We start from the raw sequence: 27,880 nt of genomic DNA, 5'->3' as shown, positions 1-27,880 counted from the left end.
TTCAATGTGATATTGAATTATCATTGCTAATGGGAATGAATAAAAGATAATAAACATATGTTGCATCTTACTATAAATTTAAGTTACGTTAACTTTATTATCCCCGTTGGGGGCAATTTGTTTCACAGCCAGCAAGGAATAAAAGACAGCAGTATACATACACACAAACATAGCATGCAGATGTACTAAAATTCATATTCATACGGTACAATTTGCATCAAGGTATTAACGAGACTAATGGTAAGAGGGACAAATGAGCTCTTAAATCTCTTAGTCCTACACCTCAGTACCATGTACCTGTGACCAGATGGCAGCAGCCTGTATTCATAAGACAAGGGGTGACCCAGGTCAGCGAGGATAGCTTTGGCTTTCCTCATGGCTCTGGCCCTGTATAGGAGTGATAACTCCTCAAAGTTGAAAGTTTATCCCTGCAATTTTGCTACACATTGTCTTAATGCTGTTTAGTCAGTGCTTATGTTTTTTAAGTGAGGGGCCCAAACCATGTAGATAAAAGAGAAAGTTAAAATAGACTGGAGAAAACAGGAATTAAACATTTTCACGTGTGTGTGTGTGTGTGTGTGTGTGTTTCTGTCTTGCGTTCTTCTTCACACTTGGCGGGGTATTGGTCGGTATCCAATGATGTGCAGTGTCAAATTTGGTACAATTTGTAAAAAAGTGACACTTTAATATAAATAAACTGCGAATGAAATTAAGCAACCGCACAATAAAGATTTGAAAAAAAAACACCAAACGAAGGGCCTTCAGGGCTTCACGGCTCTCAGTCAAGCATGTTGTTAGCAATCCCTCTGCTAACTGCATTTCACCATGTATGTTTTTGACCGCTGGATAAAGCCTACTAACTTTACAACCAAACTCTTCTTTACTTCACTCAACAAGCACAAGCGGATATCCTGCAGGAACTTCGTCATCCTGCCATTGCAACTCACATTGCTAAGAACTTGCAATGTATAACTATTATCAGACCGGGCCGCCGGATGGTGTTGCTAAGAACTTGCAATGTAACACTACCGGCCCACCGGGAAAAGTCCAGACTCTCCCGATTGCCACTCCGCCACTGTCAGTAGTATATATTAGTTAAGCTACATATTAAGTGCTTTGGTCCTTCTGTAAGTAATTTAGGGTTACAATGGTTCTGGAGAAAGCTTTGAGCATCAACGGGCACTGCACTAGTCTTTCAAAATCTATAAGCACATAACACAAGGTTGGTATGGGCTTATCTTAAGGCATTAAGGAGTTGAACTGTTTTAAGAAAATCTGTTTTGTTGCATAACATCATTAACATGCAATTGCCCTAAGATTTAGAAGAATACAAGTTGAAATGTTTGCATTTTCATAAAACATCTGTGGCTTTGGATGACAGTTTGACATTGTAATTTTTGTTTCTATATAATTAGGTTTTCTGGACATGTCCAACTAGTTGGAGACCCTGGGGTTGACCCAGAACAGGCTGGAGGTGGCTGAATATGTCATGTGGCTTGGAAATGTTTTGGCATTTCTCAGAAAAAGGAGGCGGTTGTGGCTGGCTAGCTTAGCCTGCTGCCACTGTGACCTGCACTGGGTGGCATCAGCTATGTGTAAGTTTTCTCCTAAGTTAGGGTGTAAAGTCAGCGCTAGAGGCTTAGTACCTACTAGTACCAGTAGTTTGTAGTCTCACATTGCCAGACCTATCTCCTCAGTGCTTGAGTATGTTCTGGCTACACCGCTTAACGATTCTGAGATACGGGGAGAAAAAAGCTCTGGCTTCTTTGTATTTCTTCAAACCAATCATAACCGTTCTGGACAGTGCTAAGCCCTGGATTCAGCAATGGGGCCCTTGCAAAATAGAAAACAGAGATAGTGGCAGAATGTCAGGCTTTATACCAGTAATGTAAATCCGTTGAATCGGACTTGTAAGTTTGCAACTGAATCAGCTCCTAACAAATTGGTTGCACAATTACTACTTGGAGCATAACCTGACTATTTTGGACATCAAGTCATAACTACGGCAAGGTGCCAATCAACATCATCATGGTCATGGTTACTGTGCACATTACAGTGGCTTTCTGGCTGGCGTAAGCCACTTGGCATAGTAGCACTTCATAGTAAGTTACAACTCATTGCAATTGTACCGGGCGCCGGGTCAGCTGCCTGGTTTATAATGGTTCATTTCTTATTTATATTTAAGGATATCTCTATTTCCCACTGCTTTAAATATGACTTACCAACTTTTGAATTCTTCTTAAATTTCATATTAATATCATACATCATTTTTAATTTCTCTGGCAAATGGCTCCACTGCTTTAAATATGACTTACCAACTTTTGAATTCTTCTTAAATTTCATATTAATATCATACATCATTTTTAATTTCTCTGGCAAATGGCTCCCTCGCACCAAACTGCAGAATCTGACTAAAGGCATGCTGTTAAATAGACACGAGAAGCAGTGTGCAGCTGAATTTGTACAAAATGCATTGCAAAAAAATATCACTAGATGGATTGAAACAAGACTAATGCGGAAAACAGATCTTAATGGTGGCCATTTACTTATTTACAATTGTTGACTACTTTGCAAAAGATAAGGGATTATTTTTGTGCAACAGTCACTCATTTGCTTCTCCCCAGACGCAAATGCATCAAACTGAGCAAGATTTCAGTTCCTAATTAAGTCAGGCTTAGCAGACAATGTGTTTTTGGCCTTATGCTGTTATGAGATGCAGCACAAATAAAAATTTGTGTTTACGGGGTGATGAAGCCTGTCAATAAATATAAAAACTATTGCATTTGAGTATGCAGAGGTCTATTTTTTTCTTTTTTAGACTGAGTACAGCCTGCACTGCAGCAGACTTTGTCTAGATGCTGTTTTCTCTCAGATTCCCTGCAGCTAATATGTTATAAAAACTACTCCCACTAATCGAACATTTCTCTCTAGGTAAAAGCAATTTCCCAGGCATCCTTTGTGTTTCCCTAATCTCATGTAGAACCATTCAAGACTTTGTGAGGAAGTACACTACTCTTGGAAAGATTTTTTTTCAATCTCACCTATGCATACAGCGTTTTCAGTGATGGTACCTTATTCAAGGCACACACAAATTTTGGCGTTTTTCCATTACATGGTACCTGCTCGATTCGCCTCGACTCTACTCGCCTTTTTTGGTTTTTCATTACGAAAAAAAGTCCCTGGTTGTTATGGGCAGTTCTCTCTCTCCGCCCTGTTTTTGGAGTTTTTGTTCTCTGTTTATCTGTATGTCTCTGTGTGTATCTGTGTTTTTCCACCTGGAGTGCTGGAGGTGTGTTCAGAGGAAAGTAGGTCAAGGGGCGTGGCCGATTCGACACTGCACAGCCATTCCTCACAGCTGCAGCTCATCTACAAGATTCATTCCAGCAATACTTAAACCCGGGCTGATCACCTCTTTGCCGCCAGTTCGTTATCTACACCCATGTGGTAACTTGGCTCTGAGTTCTCTGTATACTCTAGTTGTGACTGTGTTGTCTTGTGAATTCTAGTTTTCGTCTTTGAGCTCATATTTTCCCTGTTTTTCTGTTCAGTGACCACTCAGACCTGCTGCCTCCTCCGCTGTGCCTACACGCTTCCAGCCTCACCGTCCAGCCTCATCCTCCACCTGTGGAATCCACTGTGAACTCTTCCCGACCTGTCCGCATCGAGTCTCGTACAACCTAGATCCATCCCGCTCGGCTCTCCTCGGTACTCGGACCTGCCAGGAGTTCCCTCGCCTAAACAAAACCCACACTGTTTTCTCAGAGTACAATTTTGTTCATTAAAACCTTTTCAAACTACTTTTGTTGTCTGTGTGTGAAATCTCTGCGTTCTGGGTCAGAACAAGCCCCTAACACTGGTACCTGCTAACAGGAACCGTCCAGGTTCCAAGCGAGCTGAGGCGATACCAAAAGGTGACGTGAAAACTTGCAGACTACTGATTGGTCAGAGAGTATCGTCACTAATCACTGCGTTGTCATTGCTAGCGACAGACTAGACTGAACAAACCCGCCATTTTTGAATAGTTTAGCCAGCGGTGTTTTTTTTTTTTGCTGCCTCCAGGTTTTTTTTGAAACAAAATTTGTCTTCTGGCTGTGGCAACAGCCACATGCCGAGAGTCAAAAACAACACACCTTCCACGTTCTGTGTGTGTCGCGTTAGGTCACGGCAGTTTCCTGCAGAGTCGCTATGATGACCAGCCATGCTCGCCTCAGGTATGAGGCGGTACTAAATCTGCAATGGAAAATGGAGGACGGGGCACCGCCGTCGAGCCGAGTAGAGTTGAGCAGGTACCATGTAATGGAAGAACCCCAAAAGTTGGCACTTAGCAATTACTCATTTCAATCAGATTTGCTATTTAAGTTGAAGCATGAAAGCACTGTCCACCCACCCACACACCTGCTGTCATTGCATAAAAACCCACAGATCTGTTCCAATGTGAAAATGTATCACTTGGTTATGCTTTGCTTCCAGTCGTCAGGAGGAACAACACATTTTTTTAAACAAGGTTAAACCAGACACAGGGGATAATAGGATTTTGCTCTGTGTTCTTCGAGTGGATTTTCGACAAAACTGTTCCTCTTTGCATTTAATAATGAAACGAGCTATAAAAGCCTGGTGGGAGATTTTGGGTGAATGGCAACTAACCATGTCAAGGCATGTCGATTGTTAAATGTGCAGGTAAATAAAATGATCCATAAGAAGAACTAAATTACGTGCTAAAAAAAGGTGTTGAACCATTTCAAATTCTAGAGTCAGAGCCAGCCCCTTTGTGCAAAAAAATCCAACAGCTTTTTACTACACTGATGATAATTACCAGGTGTTTTAACCCTTATGTGATACAAACGCAAACACACCTACAGTCATGGGTGTAACTTTGGTTTGAGACAGGGGTCTGGGGGGTCCTCCGCCAGAATTTCTTTTTATATTTGAATCCCATTTCCTGCATTTCTACATACATTTAGGGACTATGATGATACAAAATCCAGGAAATAATTAAGTTGAACATAATGATACATTCTGCCAGAAAGAATAAACAATGTATAAGACAAAGATGTCTTACTTTCTTTATTGTTTAATATAGGGGCCGATCGCCAAGACATGAGAGAATCATTTTATAGAATCAAAAATGTTCATAATTTGAAAGTGGGGGGGACACAAACAGGATTTTAAAAAGTGTGTGTGTGGGTGTGGGGGGGGGGGGCATGTCCCCCCTGTCCCCAGTGGAAATTACACCCTAGCCTACAGTACAGGAGAGCACACACCAGCCTGTAACCCAGTCCAGATGGCATACAGTAGAGTACAGTATGAATAAATACACTTTTCCCACTGGGACTTTAAATGAACTTGACATTTGCCTCGCTTTACCTCTGTGGGTTGCAGTGCATACACTGTGCTTTTAATCTAGCCTGCCATTTAAGAAGAAAAATGCAGACCTTGAAAATAATCTTTTAAAAAGATTGTTTGTGAGCATACATTGGGAGCAAGCAGAGCTATTTGTTATAGGTGCAGCGTGGAGTAATATATTCAAAAGAGACAGTTTTATAGGAGCGGTAATGTTTGCGTGTCTACCTTGATGGGTGGTTGTTTGTAGACCTAGAGAACGAGAAGTCTACATGAAGAAAATCAACAGTGTGTTGGTGATACATGCTGAAATGGACATTTCTAGCTCTGCTTAAAGGGGTCATAGAATGATTATATAGGGTATTTCACACTGTTCCTTAAGGTCTCCTAATAGGGTATGTAACATTGGTTGGGCTGAAAATTGCCCGAATGCTATTTTATGGGTCCTTAACTACCCTGTGAATATGGCTCTATTTGTAACAAGAGCTTTTCTTCCAAATATGGTATGCTCATGAATATTTAGATGAGCTGCGCGCTGATTGGTTTGAGCGAACCACATACACATCCATTGGAGACTAGACAGCAGGTCTCATATTTCAGACACTGCAAAGTTATACATTGTCTGCTATTTCGTTATTAAATTCACTTCTGAGACTTTTTTTATGCGAGAAATCAACTATATAAAGCTCAAATATGGGCCGTTTTACGAACATTGATGGCTAATTGCAAATTTGGTAAGACGTGTCGAACTTTAGGAGCTCCACACAGTCTGATGAGAAAACGGCAACCTCCATACCCAGTGAAAGTCACCATTTCTTGGTTACTGGACTACCGGGGCTTGGGGCTCCGCGGAGCTGCTCCGCGGAGCTGGCTGGCTGCCAGCTGCCGGCATAACTAGAGTATATTTACAGTTTGAATTTCGTTACGCCACTTATATAACATGTACCCCAAGGTCTTATAAAGCTAACAATGGTGTCCGATTTCAATTTAATGCATTTTTGTAAACATTAGGGATTTTGTTAGCTACTACTGTCCCTTCAATCCTATGGGTAAAGATCGCGGCTAGCTGCAGGCCCTGGAGCTCCATCAGGGCCTCGGCATTTTGTAGTCCAGTAAACCAAAAACGGTGACTTTGTGCGGGTATGGAGTGACGGAGATCCAGCTAGCTCACAGCGAGCCAGAGTCTATGAAGTAGGACACGCCGGGCGGCGAGGCAGCACCGGCCGCTGTCACGTAGCCTGCTGAGCTCCTGCTGAACTGCGACACATAGTCGGACAAAATTTGCAATTAGCCATCAATTTTCATAAAACAGCCCATATTTGACCTCTACATAGTTGATTTCTCGCATAAAAAAGTCTCAGAAGTGAATTTAGTAATTAAATAGCTAAGACCTAGCTAGATTCAGAAGACTAAGCTGACCTCAGGTCAGTGGTGTAGCCTATGCTAATGTTGGGGCGTGACAAAGACTAGGAGTTGAGATGCTTACGTCAACTTTTAGCTTTGTTCAGATTCGCCCGTTTTCAGCAGCAGTTTCAAAATGTGAGATTTGCATAGTAAAGGGGTATCAATGGGATTTTGAGCTTCTATGTATGTCCTATTTACCCACCGAACTGTCTTTATTCAACTATGACAAGGTAAAATCGGTTTTGCATTCTATCACCCCTTTAAAAGTAGGGGTGGGAATCACCAGAGGCCTCACGATACGATATCATCACGATACTTCGATACTGCGATTTTAAACATATTACAATATTCTGCGATATATTGCAATTTAGTACCTTTTTTCCAACTTCAAATTTTTCCCAATTTCAAATGATGTCCCCAAAAGGAAACTTTGTCAACATCAGTTTTATCTTAAAAGATAAATGTTTCTCTCTCACTTCAATTTTATTGCTGCAAAATGGGATTGTCAAGCAGACAAACTGACCAACACGTATATAACAATAGATCGATACTTGTCGTCTGTGTATCAATGCAGTATTGCCGCGGAAAATATCGCCATACTATGCTGTATCGATCCCCCCCCCACACACACACTCAAAAGTAAAGGATATGTATCTGGATATGTACTGTGTGTAGGTATAGTCACTTTCTATGTGCATGTGTACAGTACCTTGATAGCAGAGGTGGCAATCTGGAGGTGGTGCAGTCGCCTTAGGGTGCTCTCTCGATCTGTGAAGTAAGAAGCGGCCAGCTGATGGAGCAGCTCCAGAGACACCACCGAGCTGTTGCTGTTACTCTCCGACTTCTTGTTCAGCTTCTGCTTGTCCAGGAAAATGGTCAAAGACTCCTCTCCTGTGGATCAATAATTGATCAATGACTCTGTTTTTAAGTCACCTTAAACCCTATTTTCAATTTTGTTTTTTAAATCTTATGAAATAAAGTACTGAATCCTCTCTGTAATGTCAATTTCAATTGTATGTGTATAGTACCTTTCACTACACAACGTGCTTTACATTAGAAACACCATACACATTAAAACAAAGCATGAATAGAAAAACAAGACATACAAGTGCAACCATAGAAATTCACAGACACGCACGCACGCACGCACGCACACGCAGACGCACACACACACACACACACACACACACACACACACACACACACACACACACACACACAGACACACACTGTGATTGGACACAGTTGTGATGGACCTCCTTACATGTCGTTACAAAGGAAACATGATTCAAGAGTCACTTCCATTAGAACAGTTCTCTATGCCAGAGCAACAGGCTGATATTATCCTTGGAAACACAAGTGACATTCTGCTTCTGCATTTGACATTTCTTTGGCAGGCCTAAATTGTCTCACTGTGGTTTTGTGGTTTGTCTGCTATGTTGCAGGTAATGTATAATTTGCTTTTGCTTCTGTCACTTTCATCAGACAATTACAGAACCATTAAAGCTAAAGTTGGAAACTTTTATAAAAATGTACTTTTTGTCATATTTGCTCAAACTGTCACAACATGAATCAGATCATCCGTTAAAAATCACGTTCCTCTGCCTCCTCCGCCAACCAATCAGATCCGAGGAGTCTCTAACACATTGTCAATAACTGTGCATGAACTGCAGTCAAACTGTCAAAATAGGCAGCGCTGATCAAATCAAGATTTTGTTACTGCATTGCCAGTGTCTTGCCTCAGATTTGTTCAGAAACATATATTTTTGTGTTCTGTTAGCTTTAAATGAGAAATAGCCAATAAGATAGGACAGACCTTTGGATAGTAGAATGGCAAGCTCTCTCTGAATTTTTAAAAGGAAATTAAAGACTTGTCTTTTTAATCTGGCTTTTAAGTTGAATTTGGAGTAATGTTATAGCATTATAAGTGTTATTAATTGTTTTGTTTCTTTAAATCATTTTAATCCTGCGTTCATTTTATTCAGATGTTTTTATTTGTGTTTTTTTTTTACATTTTATTGTCTTATTGTTGTAATTTGTAGTCTTGCTTTTTCTTTTCTGTGTTTAAATGTTGTTGCTGTGAAACACCTTGGGCTGCATGCTTAGGGTTAGGGTTAGGGTTGGAAAGCTCCAGGATTTCCATATCCCCACTTAAAAATGCCCAATGACACACAACACCATACTTTCCATTATATTTTTGATATATTTTGAATTGTCATCTGTGTTATTCTTCTTCACTAAACTAAATAACGGTATTTCCACTGTATAAAAGTGTATCCGAATACAGGAAATGAAGTCGTTGATGCTCAAAACTTCCCTGGGGGAGGACATCCAGAGGCAGATTCTGGCCAATATACAATACAGTATACCCACTACAATACATTAGACTACACCACTGTATCATTCTTCAAAACTACTACTACTCCTGCTTTCTGTCCTAATGTAAATATTCGAGCTAACCAGTCATGCTCACTGGTGTAGCGTAGAAAAGTAGAGACTAAATTATGAACATGGCGAAAAACAATCTTAAATTACTCACTATCCAAGTCATTTTTTCAGTCAATACTTTTAAACTGTTACTTAAGTAGTCAGTTGATGAATATGTTTACTTCTACTTTGTGTACTTGTTTGCAAGGTAACGGAAGCCTACTTTAACTTGAATACAGTTTTTGGCTATTCTATCCGCTCGCCTGCATTCGCTGATGCGTGGCCGTGCCCTAATGGTGGAACACGATTATCTAATCACCATCAGATGTGTGACTAGGTTGTGGCCTATGAAACATATCAGTGCCTGGGTCTTCCTATGCTTTTTGATCTTGAAGCTATAATTCACAGCTCAATGTAACTATTGCTGGTGAGACAGCCATAAAAAGCATGCGAGAAAGAGATGAAACAGTAGACCAAAAGGGAAAAAAAACGAGATTGGGAATGTGTGCATTTGCTCAGACAGTCTAATCAGCATGCAGACGGGCTCAGTCCATTTAGATAAGGCTATTAGATACATATTGAGTCTAACTATCAGTCTGCCGCTGCATTCATCTCTGCTCTGTCTCCCATGCTGACAAAGTTGAGAGCAGTTAGTGTGGCTGGGGATGCAAACCTAACACATCACTAAAATACCAGAGGGATTGTTAGGAGACCGCAGAAAAAAACAGGACTTGTCTTCTATGTGGACAGCGTGTGAAGCAACAGTAGCCGACGTGGCCTATTTTAGAAGATGTATGGGTAACATTGGCCTCAACTGATAGTGTTGCGTCCTAATTTAAAGCCCATTATATCTCTCATAAGTGAGTGAGTATCCCCTACGATTTGATTTTATGTATTCCCTGTATATTAGGATTTTACTGATAGTACCCTGGCCTTGTAAATCTCCCCCTCTGATGAAATGAATGCCTAGATGCTGAGATGTTTATACTCACAAAACATTTTCTACAAGTCCCTTAAAACAACAACAACCGACTGTAAAAATGTACTGATGTACCTGCAGTCAGCTGTGTATCAATAACATGAGGTCGTCACTTTGAACCCAACACAGGTCTGAGTCGTGTTAGTGAGGCACACACGATCGATAACTCTGGCGATTCTGTTTTGTGAGTTACTTCTCTCAGAGGAGATCGACAGTAAAAAGAAATCCAATAAAAAAAAAAGAGACGTATGCTGAGAATTTAATCCCTCTTCTGCTTTGTAAGGCTCTTGTAGCTGTATGCAATGTTCATCAGAGGGAAGGATGAGAGGAAAGTTACTGTGGAAAACAACCTTGGTTTAATGTTGCAAGTGGAGTAATGGGTGCTGCTTTCTACTCGGCATTTTTTCCTTGAAAAAGCACTAACATAGGCTGTAACTCCTCTGAGACCTCAGATGAGTAGCTCTCTATTTTTGGTGGGTCCCAACATTTTCCTAACCCGAGAACAAAGGCGAGTGTGTCACCTGCAGTCCTTCCTTACCTCCCAGGGTAGCAGAGACTAGGAAGTGGGTCCCATACTTCTTGATGAGGTTTTCGTTGATTTGCTGCAGGGTTGGCCGTCGCCCCAGTAACCGCAGGTTGCGTAGAAACTCTGGTGCTAATGGTAACGGAGCCTTGAGGAAATCTCTCTTCTCTGTTGCCAGGCTGTTCACCTTCCAGTGGCTGAACTCCCTGAAATTATGAATATATTAAAAGGTTAATACGCACTCAGTTCAAAGCTCATTTAAGAAGGAGAGTTTAACATCACTTTTGGACACATTCACACACACACATAAGAGGCTGAAAAGGTACTTGCAGGTCGGAATAAAAAGGAGGTTAAAGGTGCTACATACTGTCCGATTGAATTGTCTCAAATGTATGACCATTATTTCCATTATACCCTATTGATTTGTGCCATGAAATTAATGGGCCCATTTACTCTTGTTATTTCCAGTGTGTTGTATTAGAATAAAGTCCATAAATCCACATTATATGCGTCACCGTTGGCCACTATGTGTCTTGGATTTACACGCAAATTGGCAAATCAGGGTCGGCCCCACTCATGCCGAGAAAGGGGTGGTGATGCACCTGAAGCCTATATAGGAACTTCGAAAAACATTAGAAGAAGAATAAAGTTTGCAACCCAAACACATAGATGACTTGTCTAGATGGACTTTTACCCACTAAATCCAAGCCTGTTGCTCGCATATGAATGCAACGTAAAGACCAGGCTGTCTGTAGTCTCAGAGATCTTGTCTTTTTTTGCTCACTTTTATTTCGATGATGGCACTAACTAAATCTGGCATAATGTATTATATTTGAGGCTGGCATAATGTATTTTATTTAAAATATTTTGTGTGTGTATGTTAACATTCCCATGAAAATATGAAAACCCACAATGTGTTAGTTTGTCTCTCAATACTTTCTCTCGTACTCTACTTCCCTACCCTGATTGCGGCTATCAGTCTATTGAGTTCTACTACTGATGTACATTTTTATTATTTATGTATATATTCCAACAGCAATTTTCGAATTTTTAAACACTGTCTTTATTGATTTTCAACATTACTAAATTAAATGTATAAATGAATCAAAACAAAAATGACAAGACACTACTTGTCAAAATACCAAAATGGTAGTATGAGCCTGTAAATGAGCATTATATGGGAACTTTAAGTTACTGCACTTCCAGTGCACCTGGTTTCTCAGCTGCCCAGACAAATGGCAGGCAGTAACAAAGACCTAATTTCAATTCAACTAGTCAACAGAACACAGTGACGGAGGGAGAGATTAGTCTGGAAAATTCATCCATTTCAAGTAGCTGATAATGTTTTCATCTCTTCACTCCTGCCTCAGCGGAACCCCAAGGTATGGGAAGATTATGTAAATACCAGCAGAAAAGTAAAGTAAAGTAAAGATCGACCTCATCTGCATACATTTGCTAGAAACAATGTTGAATATTAGCACACTATGTATGGATTCTCTCTGAACAAAATACCAGCAGTGACAGTGTTTTCCCATGAGTATACTCTCCCTCACACAAACACACATGCACACACTCACACACACACACACACACACACACACACACACACACACACACACACACTCAAGAACATACACAGAGGGAGGTACATATACTGTATCATTGTTTCAGTTCCTCGCTGGCTGCTCTTACAGTGCCTTTTTGTGTTGAATAGTTTACTATTACGCCACCATACTGTAATTATGCTGTTGAGAGCATTATGACAACACTAGGCTACATACAATAGGCCGAGAATAATACACAATATATATGCATAGGGTCATTCAGATGCCGCCACTGTAAAGAGAGTAATGGGCTGTAATTAGTTTGTAGTTGCTGCATTGCATATTAGTCTTCAAAGGGAAGCTCAGATTTGTAACCATTTAAATCAAACCATGACAAAGCTTCCCTCAGAAGGAATGGCCCCCGGGAGCATATGGTCAAACTAGTGCTTCATTAGGAGTTTCATTCTCACATAATGCACCAATTAATGTCTGTAGCCTGGCCGCAGTCACAGTGCAATTTGTCCATGGTATTATTAACTCTGGCCACATTGTTTGTTTCATTTTTTTGCATGAAAGCAGGGCAACTCAGGGAAACGGGCTGTGAGGGCACAGTTCGGAGCTGTAAGCAAAATGTGTAACAAAAAAAAGATAATTAGACTGAAAACACAAGAGGAGCAAGAGCAACCTTTGCTTTCTCAACGCCTAATTGTTTGCTCCTCCCCAGTGTGGAACCATTAGTTTATTCATATCATCTTGCATACTGTGAATATCCATTTAAATTATTTTCAATAAGGAAAGAAAGAGTGCTCTGATTGTTATTCAACAAAACACAATGTAAATACATTGTTACAATTTAAAAACACACACACACACACACACACACACACACACACACACACACACACACAAATACTGTGTGTTCAAGTGCATATTCCTGGATTACTTTGTAACTTGAACGGCTTATTTTTACTGTTTACCTAGCAATAACTGTGACAGATGATAACATGATTGACTTTGTGATAACTTTGTGATAAAACCCCATCTCATAGTATTATAAACTGCTGTGCAGTATTTTGATAAGCCTTCAACCTCATGGGTCTGTTACTCAAACTGCACTTCCTAGATCATATGTCGTCGTCTCACATGTACCTGAAACAAAATTCAGCACCAGCGCAGCTTTTTCTTTTAACCGAGTGTGATTCAGGACTGAAAGTCTAAAAGTCCCTAAATGTACCCTTTCCTGCTTATAATGACATGTAACCTGTCCCCTCTTCCCAACACATCCTGTTTCTGTCTCCCTGGTTTGCTTTTTGTGTGTGTGTGTGTGTGTGTGTGTGTGTGTGTGTAGCTCCCGTCTTGCTGCTAACCTGGATCCTGCCTACAGAACCTGCTAGCAATCAGCTGATCACCTCTCCTGCAGCCCGGCTCTCTCTCGGGGCCAGATTGTTGTTCCAGTCTCAGTGGTAGCCACGCCGAGGCCTCTAGCTCTAGTATTATTTGAGAGCAGTATTCCTTGTGTTCTTGTTTTCCTAGTTAATGTTTGTTTGTTCCCTGTGCTCGCAGGATTCTTGTCTGCCTGCCTTTTCTCAGCTGCCAGTCCGCCTGCCTGCCAATAATCTCTCCCCTGCTTCCTTCAGCCAGCCACGCTGCCACGCCGCCAAGCCGCGGTCCATTCCAAAGTTTCCAGTCATCCCCACTCTTCAACCGTCTCCGTCTACAGGCACTACTGCAATAAACCAGTCCAACCTCATCTGCCTCTTTGTCTGTGTTCTGCGCTTGGGTCCAATTACATTGAAAATACAGGGACACTTGAATGGACTAAGAGTACACCTTTAGCTTTGTTTTTAAATTGACTGTATCTTTGGACTTATGATCAAAAGTTATACCGAGTTGTACTGTATATTATCATCCATCCAGGTTTGGCCTCACCATATTCAAACCAGACCTATCTATGTGTCTAAATGCTCTTAATTATGGTATTTAGTTATTGTAATGTGTTCACAAAATAATTACAAAACTAAAAGGTGAGCAGATATAACATAACTTCTATTAAACACTAATACATACATTACATTAAAATTAACAAATATTTGCGTAATAAAAATGATGCTACAGTAATATACACCCTCTTTCTTCTTTAAGTTGCTCTTTATTGGGCCCTTTACTATGACTCATGTTGAAGGCAGTGAAGAAGACATCACTGTCTTGTGAATATCTCTGAAAGCCCACTCCTGCCATATGAGTAATAACTGTAATGTTTTTCAGGGCCACCTACTCTATCTACAGTTTAATGCACTTTTCTTCTACCTGTCTAGTATACCCTTTTATTACAGTAAATCCAAGAAATCTTACTCTATCCAGGCAGACATCTGTATCATCTCTCACTTCTCACTGCAAGAGTGTAGAACAGCTCCTTGCTTTTTGTTTTTGCTGCTTTAATATTGACACAGACCCTGCTTTATGATGATTGCTGCAAACATACGCCTGCTTGTTTGCAGGAAAATTATTATCTATTGTCTATTAGAATCCAATGCAATTGCTCTGCAAGAAATGCCACCTTTGTGAAGTGTATGCTCTTCATCTGTCTTTGAGACTATGTCAGTGAGAAAATGTTTGGGTGGAGTTTGCATTGGACTGCATTAAATTGAAAGGGGATGGTTAGGGTTACTTTAGCAACTGAATCACCAGCATTCTAAATAAAAGAGTTAATCCAGCAATTTAATTTTGCACTTTTATAAAGTAGTAAGTCAGTAAAAACAATGGTCAGAATCGATGTTGCAGAGTTATCCTGACTTTAAGTCCCTAGTATCGTCAAGATATAAAAAATTATATATCCTACACCTCCCATAATGCAACGCATTAGTATCTCTTTTTAGACCCTTTCGTTTTCACATTCCCAGTGCTGTTGTACTAAAGCAGTGTTTCTCAAACATTTGTTGAGTATTGTACCCCCTTTGATTGTTTTTTTATGCCAAGTACCCCGTGACCAGCGCAAAACATTTTTTATTAAAAAGAAGTCTATATAAAGAGGTACAATACAGTGCCGACAGTGATAGATTTACTAAACAACAACCTTGTATCTGAAAAAAATGTTAAATGCTACATTTCAAATGTTTAGAATCCATCACTTAATGCATTTATTATTATAGTATAATTATTTTAGGAATTATGCATGACATATTTTTAAATTAGCATTTTTGAAAGAAAAAAGCCCTATGGGTACACCGTACCCCCATTTGAAAAACAATGTACTAGAGTACTTGTTACAGTCACAGTAAGCTAATATGGGAACCCGTATGGAATGTGTTTTATTTTCTGAAATACAATCCTGCAAACCATTTTCTTCAGAAGTAGAATGATCTGTGTAGAGCACAATATTTGGTACAGCCCAGAAATATATTTTGGCATTGTCATTTTGCAGAATTTGGAATATATGGAAAGATATTATGGAATTCGTAAGATAACAGATTCATAGATAACATCTCTGAGTTGACCTAGGTGTGTAGACATAATGTGTTAATTTAGTTTTTATCAACTCTGATAAAAATGAACAAAGGGAAATTTATTGTATTAACAAAGTATATACATATCCAAACATACAGTACAAATTCAAATATATAATTTCTAGCAATGAACAGTCAACACAATCTCCTGAATAAAGAACAGTTTCTTCTTTTCTTTTTTTAAACATTGCCTTAACTTGTGTTGTTGGTAATGATTTGGAGAAAACAGAAAGCTCCTGGCAGGGACTAGAAACACATAATGTTTGCACTGCAGTAGGAGAAAGTAAAATCAGAGATGTGGCCCTTTAACACTTAGGCAAGGCAAGGCAAGTTTGTATGCTATTTGTATAGCACATTTCAGCAACAGGGCAATTCAAAGTGCTTTACATAAAACTTATAGCTAGAAGGCTTCTGGTTTCGGCTCTGCTTCTACCAATTGTAGGAGCAGTGAGTAAGTGATTAATCCATCCAAGGTTGACAAGAACAGTGATAATACATTTCCATTTGCCCCAAAGCAGAAAGGAATTGATGGAATCAATCAATCTGTATTTGTCACATACTTTATTATACAAGTATAATGTGGCTTAAAAGGTTACATTGCCATGATCCAAGACTGTGCAATAAAATATGTGCAAAATGTCGAACTAGAAGAGTATGTGCAGGAAAGAGCATCATGTATGAAATACAATAAATGTGTGCAAATATATATTAAAAGATCTAAAATATTTCAATCACAGAGGCGTGACCATGGTGCAGTATTAGTGGCTGAATCCTTTCTAAGTAGTTAGCAAATTGCACAGTATCCCTCTACCTGTGGTCATTTAGAATCAACAATGGGATGGTGATGGCGGAGTGGATATGACACATGCCTTTGGTGTGGGAGACCTGGTTTTGATTCCCACTGTGATACATCAACCAACATGTCCCTGAGCAAGACACTTAACCCCTAGTTGCTCCAGAGGCGTGTGACCTCTGACATATATAGCAACTGTAAGTCGCTTTGGATAAAAGCTTCAGCTAAATGACATGTAATGTAACACCATCATCTTCACCACCATATAGTCCATCTATTGTTCAGAGACTTTAGTGATTATAAAAGCACCAATATTTACCATTTTACTCAGTCAACATCTCATCCTAGACTAACTGCGCTACTTCTCAGAAATCAGTGGTAGAAAACCACTCAATAGGAGTGATGTCCAAATGAAGCTTCATGAACCATTAGTTGTATTTGTTGACTCCAAAGGTGCTGCTCTTGGTTGAGAGAAAAAGGCTTGGATTGGCAATTCAGTGGGCTTTCAACCGTTTGTTGAACAGGGAGGACCATCTATTGGGCTCAGAAAATGGTTCATGAAGACTTATGAAGCTTCATTTGGCCAACACAACTCAATGCCAGGTCTGCAGCACTGCCGTAATGTGTACAATGTTTTTGCTCTGTACAAAACACCAAAGCAAGCAGCACGAAGAATAAGACCAAAAATGTTAAAGAAATGCATCCTGGAATGACATGTATAGGGTTTTACAACTTTAATGAAACAAAATGACCAAAGTCATGTCAATGCTTAGAACAAATACAGCTATTTTTAGTTTTAGCAGCACTTACATGACAAATATCCCACACAAAAGGTCAATCTCATTTGAATGCGGCAAACTATAACAATTAGTCTGCAGCTATCACATGCATCAGCAGGCATTAGTTTTAGCTTAGTGTTTAGTCCAGTGAGTCGTATGATGGCGGCCAGTGGTTGCACACTGATTAACTGGAGCTGATTTAGACTGATGTGTTTTCTGAGCTGCTCTACAGTGACTGAGCACAGGGAAGGAGAGCTGACGGCGAACAGGCCGAAAAGCAAGCGCAGTGCATCATTTACTTTTCTCCTCGCTTCGCTCTCGAAGAGTTAACGGTGAGAGTGTTGGCTGACTATTTGGCTAATGATGATAGATGGTGTTAATTAAAAGGTTTTAGCACTGCGCTGATTGCACCTGCAGCTCTGGCACACGGTTTTGCTGAAGCAGGGGGAATCTTTTTTTTATTTTTAACAGGTAAAAAAGAAAAGAAAAAGACAACTCTGCCTATGCAGAAATTTCCCTTGGATGTTCCTTCTGGCAGCATGTTGGAAAATAACACCTGGATGTTATTAGCTGTCAGATTTAGAGAGAGCAACGGACCACTCTCAGGGCGAGTATATTTAGCAAACCCTTCACATCAGTGCAGCTGTGAGGAGAGGGAAACCTCTAAAAGGGCTTTACTCACAGAACAGTGCTTTACCGTAGGTGCTACCTCACATAAGTCATTGCGGAATATAATATTACTTTAACAGTGGGCATTATTTATGACATTCAAATGCACAGATTTGATCTTAACTTGTGTGTACATAGCAACAAATTCCCTTTTGTTTGATTCATCTTATTTTCTAAATATTGAGAGTAAACTAAATTAATTTCGTCAGTACTTGTAAACACATACGCACACATCCTTGTTGTGGCTTATGGCAAGTTCTAGACTATACAATGGGGATCTGAGACCTTTTAAATCACATCACTTATTTTTTATCTTTTTATTATTGTCAGCACATCATTTTATTTCCAAAATGTCTCATCTTTGCTTTTCATTTTGTTAATTACTTTTAGTTATTGCATTGCCATTTTAATTTGTGTCGTTGTAATTGTGTGTTTTATTGCTGTCCTGGAATGTTTGCTCCGGTTTCAACCATGTAAAGCACTTTGTAACTTTGTTTTGAAAAGTGCAGTATAGATAGTGTATTATTAATTAATTGTTTTTTTTATTATTATTATTATTATAAAATAGCAAGTAAAAAGTAACATATTCTTATGTTATTAGTCTTTTTTTTCTTTTCTTAACATTTTCATATTTTTTTAAATTGCTTTGTTCCTGCTTAACACAAAAAAACATCATGATTATTTTATCATTTCTGCTGTAAGATAAGTTAATTATTTATGCAGAGAAGTTCTGAGTGCTGTGGGTGTCTGTTCAGTCACACTCATGCATCATATACTGTGGAGTAGGCTTAATCCTTAAACTCTGATAAAGTTAATGTGAACCTGCATAACAGATTTATTTGGCCACGTGGGGGCAGTGGAAACAAGCTATGAACACCACTTTGACATATCGTCACATTTTCAGTTGCTCTAGTAAACTCACGGTTTTGTCAACCTGATGAATGTTAGTCCAATATTCACTCTCTGTTTTGGTCTCCACCAACCCCTAAAAAGAAATCAGGCTCTTAAGCTGCAATGCTGCACTGTGCTCTCCGCTGTAAAGCTCCATACAGCCAAAGGGTGCTGCAGGTTAATGTGATGATGCATTCTCACATTGTTTTAATGTTGTCAGTTGATAATATAGCTGCTTTAAAGACAGTTAAATGTAGACATTTTTTTTTTTTTTCCAAATTATAATCCTGTTTCCCTGAGTTAATTATGTGTTATCTTTTGGTTTCTGTCAAATATGTCGAAAATCATTTTTGAAGAAAACAAAACAATATTTGATCAAAATCCCTCTCTTTTCTAAATCCGTAAAACATTAAAATATTTTTCACTGTGACTTTACTACTATGCCTTACAGATGACATATGCTCTTTAGGTAAATTGTAAATCACGCTGCTTCTATTTTCGCTTCCACACGTGTGATGTGGATTCAGCAGTAAACATGCATCAATGCCTACCTGGCAGGCTGTGGGCACTGTTTCCTCTAAGCCAGTCACCCCGCTGCCTAATTATGCATCCATCTAAACAATCTAAGTAGTCATCCTAGTCAGGATCAAGTTAGCAACAGAGCAGCCAACAACACAACATTTTCTCAGCAACTGTCTTCAGATCTTAATGCTCTCCCAGGCCTTCTGATTGAACCCTCCAATGTTTTATGAATTAATTAATGAGGGCTTTTAATGTTACATTTAAGAGAAAAAAGAACATCAGGTTCTCAGGTGGGTAGAAAAGTAAATGAGGTTGAGATTGTCATAAAAAGGAGACAAAGACAAAAAGAGAGAAGGTGAGAGAAAGATAAAAAAGAGAGAACAGTTCAGTTTACTGTATTTACTCCTGTACTGGACCCCACAGTACACCACAAACTATGTGTTCTGACCTTTGAGTCATGATGAGAGGTTTGTGGTGTTGAAAGTGAACAGAGCTGAAACTTCATAATGAGCAAATCCACCCGAATCAGGTACAGTCTCACCTATTAATAAGAAGTGGCCCACATACATGTACTATTTCGGACTAGTTGGTGGTTGGTGTGCACAACCTTCAAGTTTATCTATTAAAAGTGTGCTTCACTGCTCACAACCAATCCTCCATGGAAATGAGCCTTGATCCATGAGAAGGAGGGGGTGACATTTTCTAACCAGTTCATTCAAAATATTTTTAATGTGCTCAGGGGAACCTGGTTACTGCAGCAGAGAGGCTATGGGAAATACAATAAGTAAGAAGTGACAAGGACACTTTTGCAAGTAATTACAACCGTGAACATACCGATAAGAGAATAGTAGGTGTTTTTCTTTGTCTGAGATTTGTTTTTAACCTAAAGTCACAGTAATCTGGCTGTTTGCTGCTGTATCCTTTTACAGATTTGACTCTTTTCATAGTTTTTTCACTGAGAGTGGGATTGCAATAGTATTTACTATTTTTTCTCTTTTGAAAGTGGCTACCTAAGAGTTTGAGTTAGCATTTTTAGCTCATTATAAATCACATATACTTTACATATGCTGCTGCATGCATTTTAGAACACTGAGTGCATTTTTTCTACTATTTCAGGCAGAAATCCGCATTGAGTTTTTGCCCTGAGGTCAACTTTGATCAACTTCAACAGGCAAGTTTTCTCTGTTGACCACTTGCAAACCGTTTTGATAATGCTAACCTTTGAGAGAACAGAGGCCTGGAGAGGAAGCAATCAAATCAGCTGTGGCGTACCATCCATATTCATATGACCCTAGTCTGTCTCAGTAAATGTAAATGGCTCCAAAATAGACATAGTTGGACTTATTGTCTGATAAGCGACCAAGCAACCTGCTGGGACATGAAAAAGGTCAGCCTGAAATTCACTATTATAACTGGCATCAGAACCTTTTGTCTGTTGATGCTTTCATAATTGTTTCCTTTTGGTGAACACCTCTTCAACACTGCTTTGATGGTGCAGTACTTGACGTGAGTGATGGCCAAATGAAGCTTCATGAACCATTTGCTTTATTTTCTGAGCCCACTATATAGGGCTCTCTGTCTTTTCTTTAAAATAAGACGACATCTAGTGGGGTCAACAAATATAACTCATGGATTATGAAGTTTCATGAAGCTTCATTTGGCCATCACTATATACTAACCCTAATATTATGTTTTGTTTCTTCAATAAAGATGATCAATAATGTTATATAATGACCTGGAACTCTGTGCTGTAGTGACTTATCTTTCATAGTGCTTTATCCAAGCGTCTTTAAGCAGGATGTTAACTTGAAATGAAAATAAAGAATAAATAAAGAGCGCCATCTAGTCATCAAATAAAACTAATGGTTCATGAAGCTTCATTTGGACATCACTACATTACCTATTTGGCTATACTTTACATCATATTAGTTACAAGAAGAAAATCTGGAAGAAGCCTTATGGATGATGTATTTTTAAGAGCATGATGTCACTAAATCTTACAAAATAATTTATTTGATGATTACACAGCGGATCAGGACACTGTTTTGTCTGTGAATCCTGGTCACAGAAGTGGGAGCTGGTTTTAGTTCTAAAATGTCAACTACCTGTTAATTACTCTAAAATGAAAACATTGTTAGCAATAGGACTGATATATCCATTACTTTTAAGGAGTTCATGTTCATGAATATGTCCCCTGGACATTTACATTGCCACATAACATTTGTCAAACTGTTTTGTCAAACACTCAACCAAAGGTTATCACTCCCATATGGTTAAAAAAAATTGAAGTTATACTGCTCTTCAACAAGGGCTGTTTCACTTTTCAGCCCGAGAGCCAAAGTCCATTCCCTGGTCCTGGGATCTGAGTTCATTAAAACTCCCTCCCGTCTTTTGGGAGCCCACTAGAAATAGACCCTCCACTCAGCCTGGAGGGTGGAAGCCAGTGCATGATTTTTTTAACGATGTCTGAGTTGCTCCCACTAGAGTCATTATACATCTCCTGAAATGAATTAAACTGGAAGCTGACTGCTGGGGACCATGAATACTGATCCCATTATGACAGCTAATGGGAGCTGTGTCATGAAGCAAAGCTAAAGATTATTTGTAGACAAAATGGCCGATCACTTTATGACTGATTCAGTAGTATTTTAAGGTAAGCACAGTAAAGTTTGTTAAATAAGTTTCAAGTATACAGGTTTAGAATTTCTATTATGGAGGGGAAGTCAAACCAATTTAATGTGTGGTAATGTTAAATTTGCAGTGTCCTAAATCTGTACAAGACATCACCTGCCTACTTACGAGGCTGGTGTATCTAGGTTGAGTGTCTCTGTCAGCTATTTTTAAAATTGGTCATGCTTCAGCTAAATCTTGTTGGCTTAAGGCACCACACTTTATACACTATATATCAATGACACTACTGAGATTTGACATGATTGCAGCAAATTGGAGGAGCCAATTTCAGTTCTGGGCTTTAGTAAGTGCAATTAATGTAATTGTACAAGGCTTTTAGTTGAAACTTTAGTTTTAAGGTTGAGAAGTAATGAAGTATTCTATTTCATGCCATTTTTACTCGTACAATCACCGACAACCCACCGCCAATATACGCTCCACTGTTGCACACTCAATGAGAAACCTAACCTAAAGCAACTACTAAAAGCACAAGATTGAAGCCTGACAGAGACACAATTATAGGCTAATAAATAACATGGGTCAGATATTTTCAGATACGCTTTTAAAAATTTGACATGGGTGACATTGCATTATGTCAGTTGCCATCACATCACATAAATAGCCTAACTGTTACCTTTATCTTAAGTTAATCAGCACCTGGCCTTTCTAAAACCTTCTAGTTTTCTAGCCATTCCACCACTTTTCTAACTGCCCTCAACTAATGGGAAGGATGGCAGGTGTGATAGGCTAGCCTATTGACACCAGTGTTGGGCAAGTTAATTCCAAAATGTAATACATTATAGATTACTAGTTACTGTCATTTGAGAGTAATTAGTTATATTATAATATTACTGTCTCTGAATTGTAATGCTTACACTACTTTTGCGTTACTTTTGAGTTACTTTTACCAAAATAAAAGCGGAAGTATTCTTGGCAGGTAGCTTGTGAATTTCACCACGGGGTCAACAAAGTCTCATCTTTATCCACTACATACATACATACATAATAATTTATTCATATTATTTTGTATTATTAATCTGACACTGCAAAGTAACTAAAGCTATAAAATAAATAGTTAAGTAAAACGTACAATAGCCTACTTAACTCAGTCTGAATTGTGGTGGACTAGAAGTAGCCTAATAAGTAGGATTAAATGAAAAATACCCAATTAAAATTGAATCAAAGTAGCCGACGGTAGGCTATTGTTACTTTCCACCGCTGATAAAATGTAATATTACGTGTAGCAAGACTAAACATTAATTCCCGACATGTTATCGGTCAGTTGCTCGGGCACATTGCTGTCGCCACTGACAGGACACAGATGTTCTCAGTTACCGTCTCTGGTTCAGGTTCTGACCACGGAATAGTGAAGGGACAGCTCGCTTCAACGCAGCGTAAACAACTCCAAAAAAACAAAAAAACAACTCCGAAAAATAATGTCCGTGTCGCAAATGTATCCATCTCTACAGTCATTTCAACCACTGAATTGTAACGTGTTACTCCCATCGCTGATGGACTCTATGAATGTTTTTTTCTTATCATCCATTTATTTTTAATATCATTATGTTTCGGGGGGTGGGGAGTATTTGTTTATGGGACTGTGTTCGTTACCTGTTGCCCCTTGGTGACTGATGTTGATGTCTGTCTTGCACACGGTGCAGAACGCGTGATGAGGTTCTATATGCTGTCTATGTGAGGTAGCCTGGACATGTGGAGGCAAGGCCATCTCTCCCGTTAAGAAATCGTTCCGAAACTTTTTTTGAGGCGGTTCAGCCATGGCATGCAAGCCTACAGTTATCCGGACAGCCTGGCTTGCTGAGGCACTGAATTGAATTAAACGCGCAAAGCATTTGGCTAGGAGGGGAAGGTGGGCGGAGGGTTAAAATGCAGGGCTCTGATTGGCCGAAAGCTTTTCACTCCACTTATACGCTGTGGCTCAGCGGCAGAATCAACGTCATAGATGTAGATTGCATAGAAACTGAAACCGGCGAAATGCGAGATGCAACAAAATGCGCACCTAGAGAGCAGCGAATCGTACAACTGAGTACATGTTGGCAGGTCTGTAGTTAAAATGAGCTCCACCTTGACCAGAGCGCCCTTAGCGGTGGCAATAAATACACCCCACATTACTAAACGAAATGACGCGGTTTTAACACATCAATAATGTTGTGCAATGGTCGCAGTTTGGATAGGTTTAGGCGACAAAACTACTTAGTTTAGAAAAAGATTGTATACATACATGATGTGATTACACATGTGACAGAAAACTTGACATAATTACATTTGCTCGGTAATTACTATGGCCACTAGAGGGAGCCGCCTAACAATAAACGTAAATATGGGTTGTAATTGCCGCTTGTACAAACAACCTATGGGCTCTCCTAAAAACACTATTGAAATGGTGCTGAAACGTCAATGTTGTGTGTGTCAAATTTCACAAATCACGTTTTCAGGGGAGCCCATGTCTTATTAAAGGGAGCCGAGGTGGAAGTGACATAATAGTAACAATGCAGCCTTTTCCATAAACATACCACATGTACAACACAATGCACTGGAATATGTTGAGGTCAGGTACAAAAACGCAGAACAAAAACAAGGCAGATGGATGTGTTGTGGAACATAAGCATGAAATGACTGCATGCCCAGAGCATTCGTGTGTATCCCTTCTCCTCGTAAAACTCCTTATGCTGTAGACAGGAATAAAGATACAATGACAACATATAGTACAACAAATTGCACATTGAAGTGCAAGATTCTTATATTGGCTGAAAAGGCTGCAGCAGCAGTGTGGTCTTCTACACTGACTTCATTTCTAGATACATACTGAAACAATATAGGCTTGACATGGAGTTGATTCAATAGCACCAAGCTTATTTCACTGTTAATTTAAAAGAGGCTTTCTGAGCACATTTTGCAAAAGGGGGCTTAAAAAAACAAGCTAACCCAGAGGATGTGTGACGTGCTCTGAATCTGCTCTTCAACCTACCTGCCTTCCTGTATTAGTATCATACTGGAGAAATCAAGCAGCTGAACACCTCACTTTCCCTGTTAAATTTCTCTTAGCTATTTTGAGAGGTGAGCTGTAGCCAATCTCCTTGTGTGTGTGTGTGTGTGTGTGTGTGTGTGTGTGTGTGTGTGTGTGTGTGTGTGTGTGTGTGTGTGACAGAGGCCGATGTGTCCTATTTCCCTTCAAAACAAAAAAAACTAGGTTTGGGGTTTATTAATATTTGTATCCACTCCTCCAGTCCCCAAAAGATAGACAAGGTCTATCACTTCAGCATGAGACACCCCTATCTCCAATAAAATGAATTAAATTCAAATGAGAAGCCTTCAATTTGATTGTTTCACAGGCTGAATAATTGTTCTGAAAGAAACTGAGATGAAATATCTTGGTTGTCTTTGACATGAAAAGGGCCCTGCCAGTGTTCATTTGTTGAGATACGCTCTGTATGTCACTGTGTGGTACTTCTGCAACTCTAACACATTTCAAAAAAATAAAAAAAGGCACAGCTACGTATATTAGCAGTTGCATTATTTATAACTCTGTTGAAGGAAATGAACATAATGAGCAGAATGGGACCAGTACATTCACAGAAAAGAAGCTGTAGAGAGAGAGACAGTCTCTCCCACAAAGCCTATTGAATAATAGTAGAGCTTAATGGCAAAGCCTACTGAATGAAAGTAGACCTTACTGAAAACAAAAGAAAAAGACAAATAAAAACAAATAAAAATAAATAAAAAAACATAAGCAGGCCGATAGTGGTGTGTGCTAAGTCACCTAGTTTACAGTCATATTACACACAAACAGACCCTCGCAGACCAGGCAGGCATCGGTTTTGACTCTTTTTAAAAGGGGCACGACCCGGTTCTCCCTGCCACTGTAAAACTTAGCAAGACAGGCTGTGACTCGTGCGCGCACTCTCTCTCTCTTTTAGACGAAAGGCTGCGCAAGGCATTTCGTTCTTCAACTCCTACTGCAAGGGGAATATTACTTATTCATGTGCATAGATATCCCCAAATCACACGGTGAGAAAGTTTGGAAAATTCTTAGGGTGATAGAATTTATGTACTACAGTGTGGTTATTTTGCAAGCACATGTATGAGCACATGGACATCTTTAATGAAAAGATTTAGAGAAAAGACATGAGCAATTAGCACCAGTTTCCTTTTCCCATGTGTGTCTTTTGTGCAACAATAGCTTCAACAATAAATATATACTCACTGGGATATATATGAGAAGCAGCTCTCAGCTCCTTGGTCTGGCCCCTCTTCATCACTGTCTTTGTGCCTCTCTGGCTGCTTTATGTTCTAATGTCTGCAGTCATCGTAACGCAAAGCTACTATCTGTTTATTTTACAAAAAATATCTAGGCTATATTCAGACTTATATCTGAAGTGAACAGGGCGTATGTCAGACATCATATGCTGCTTCATTATCTGTATTCAATAGTTTTCTATACACCTCATGCATAGGTTTAACTGCTCCCAAAATGTATACAATACATAATAAAAACATGTACCTACATTTATCAAATAATAAATCGTATTTGTACCCCCGCACCAGAACAGGAAAAATATATAAATATTAGGGCTGTCAATCGATTAAAAAATGTAATCTAATTAATTACATACTCTGTGATTAATTAATCGAAATTAATCGCATACATAATTAACGGTGCCTGAACCGATACTTTTTAAGAAAGTAAAAAAAGAAAAGAAAAAAGAAGGGTACTAAACAACAGTCGGTGACATTAAAGAACGGCTTGTTTATTGCTAAGGCTATATGGTCAAAATTAAATGATTTAATAATAATGTATAACAATAACAATGACTTATTTCACTATTAAATTGCTGTTGAACGACAAAAACAACCACCAGATGGGAAATGGACATTTACAATAACTTCAAATGCACCACGAGGCTGTAGTTTACCAGTTTAATTGAACGCACTGTCTGTGTTGTTTTTCCGACGGCAGCTGCAGATTGTTACCAAAGCCCGTCTACGGAAAGCCGTTCCACTCCCTATTCAGCCCCATTGTACCAAATTTGGTTGCAGTTCCTCCAGAGAACCACTGGGGGTGATCGCGGTCCAGTGCTAAATGAATGGGACTCTATGGAGCTAGACGGCTAAATTTGTCTCTTTCGCCTGATTGTCGTTGAGAAATCTCAGATTTGATTGTAGTTTTTGCAAGTTCAACATGGATTATAGGTCAAAAGTTGAATGAACGAGTACTTGTGTCCTTTCGATTTCTTCAAGGTTGAGTCGTTGTTGCCCATAATACGCTAGCATTCTGCTAATGAATGCTGATTGGTCAGTGAAGGACTGATTACGATCGGAGATCCCGCTTGACGGCATCCGAAGCAGAACCAGAATGTCAGAGTGAATATTTCGGCGTGGTCTTTAAAACATTAGCAAACCTCTTTCTAGCACGTGTATTAACAGGGAGAGCCTAACCTGTCAGCTGTGTTGTCGATGCTTCGAGAGAACAAAGGAAGTGACTCAGAGCTTGCCGTAAAGCAGTATCTCTGGCAGTATATGTGTATGACATCATTGACATTTTAAAAGGCTTTTTAGAACAAAAAAGCCACTTTCAACACCCAGCAGTGTGTATTTTCTTAACCTCCCCTTTCGAATGCAACATTCAAATTACTAGACAAAAAATGATATCCTGAGAAAAGTGGATTTTGAGGTGTATAGCTCCATAGAGTCCCATCATTCTGCACTGGCCTGTGAGCGCCCCCTATATGGAACTCTGGTGGAACTGCAACCAATTCAGAAGCCGGAAGTAACGAGAGAGTGGAACTTCTTCCCTTATTAGAAATTCTTTGTTGTTACA

General features: G+C 39.4%; 1 protein-coding gene across 1 annotated transcript in view; it reads right to left on the bottom strand.

Annotated features, from left to right (window-relative positions):
* The window catches only part of brinp2 (bone morphogenetic protein/retinoic acid inducible neural-specific 2), a 128,884-nt gene that overhangs the window by 72,896 nt on the left and 28,108 nt on the right, over window positions 1–27,880 (bottom strand). The window contains exons 2-3 of the mRNA XM_078265037.1: window positions 10,689–10,879; window positions 7,454–7,635 (exon numbers count right to left, since the gene is read on the bottom strand). Of these exons, the coding sequence (XP_078121163.1) occupies window positions 7,454–7,635; window positions 10,689–10,879 (373 nt within the window). The remainder of the gene's footprint in view (window positions 1–7,453; window positions 7,636–10,688; window positions 10,880–27,880) is intronic.

The sequence above is a fragment of the Sander vitreus genome, chromosome 12, assembly GCF_031162955.1.
Source record: "Sander vitreus isolate 19-12246 chromosome 12, sanVit1, whole genome shotgun sequence".
Lineage (NCBI taxonomy): Eukaryota > Metazoa > Chordata > Actinopteri > Perciformes > Percidae > Sander > Sander vitreus.
Note: the sequence above shows the minus strand (reverse complement) of the source record. Positions and strands in the feature narration are given on the sequence as shown.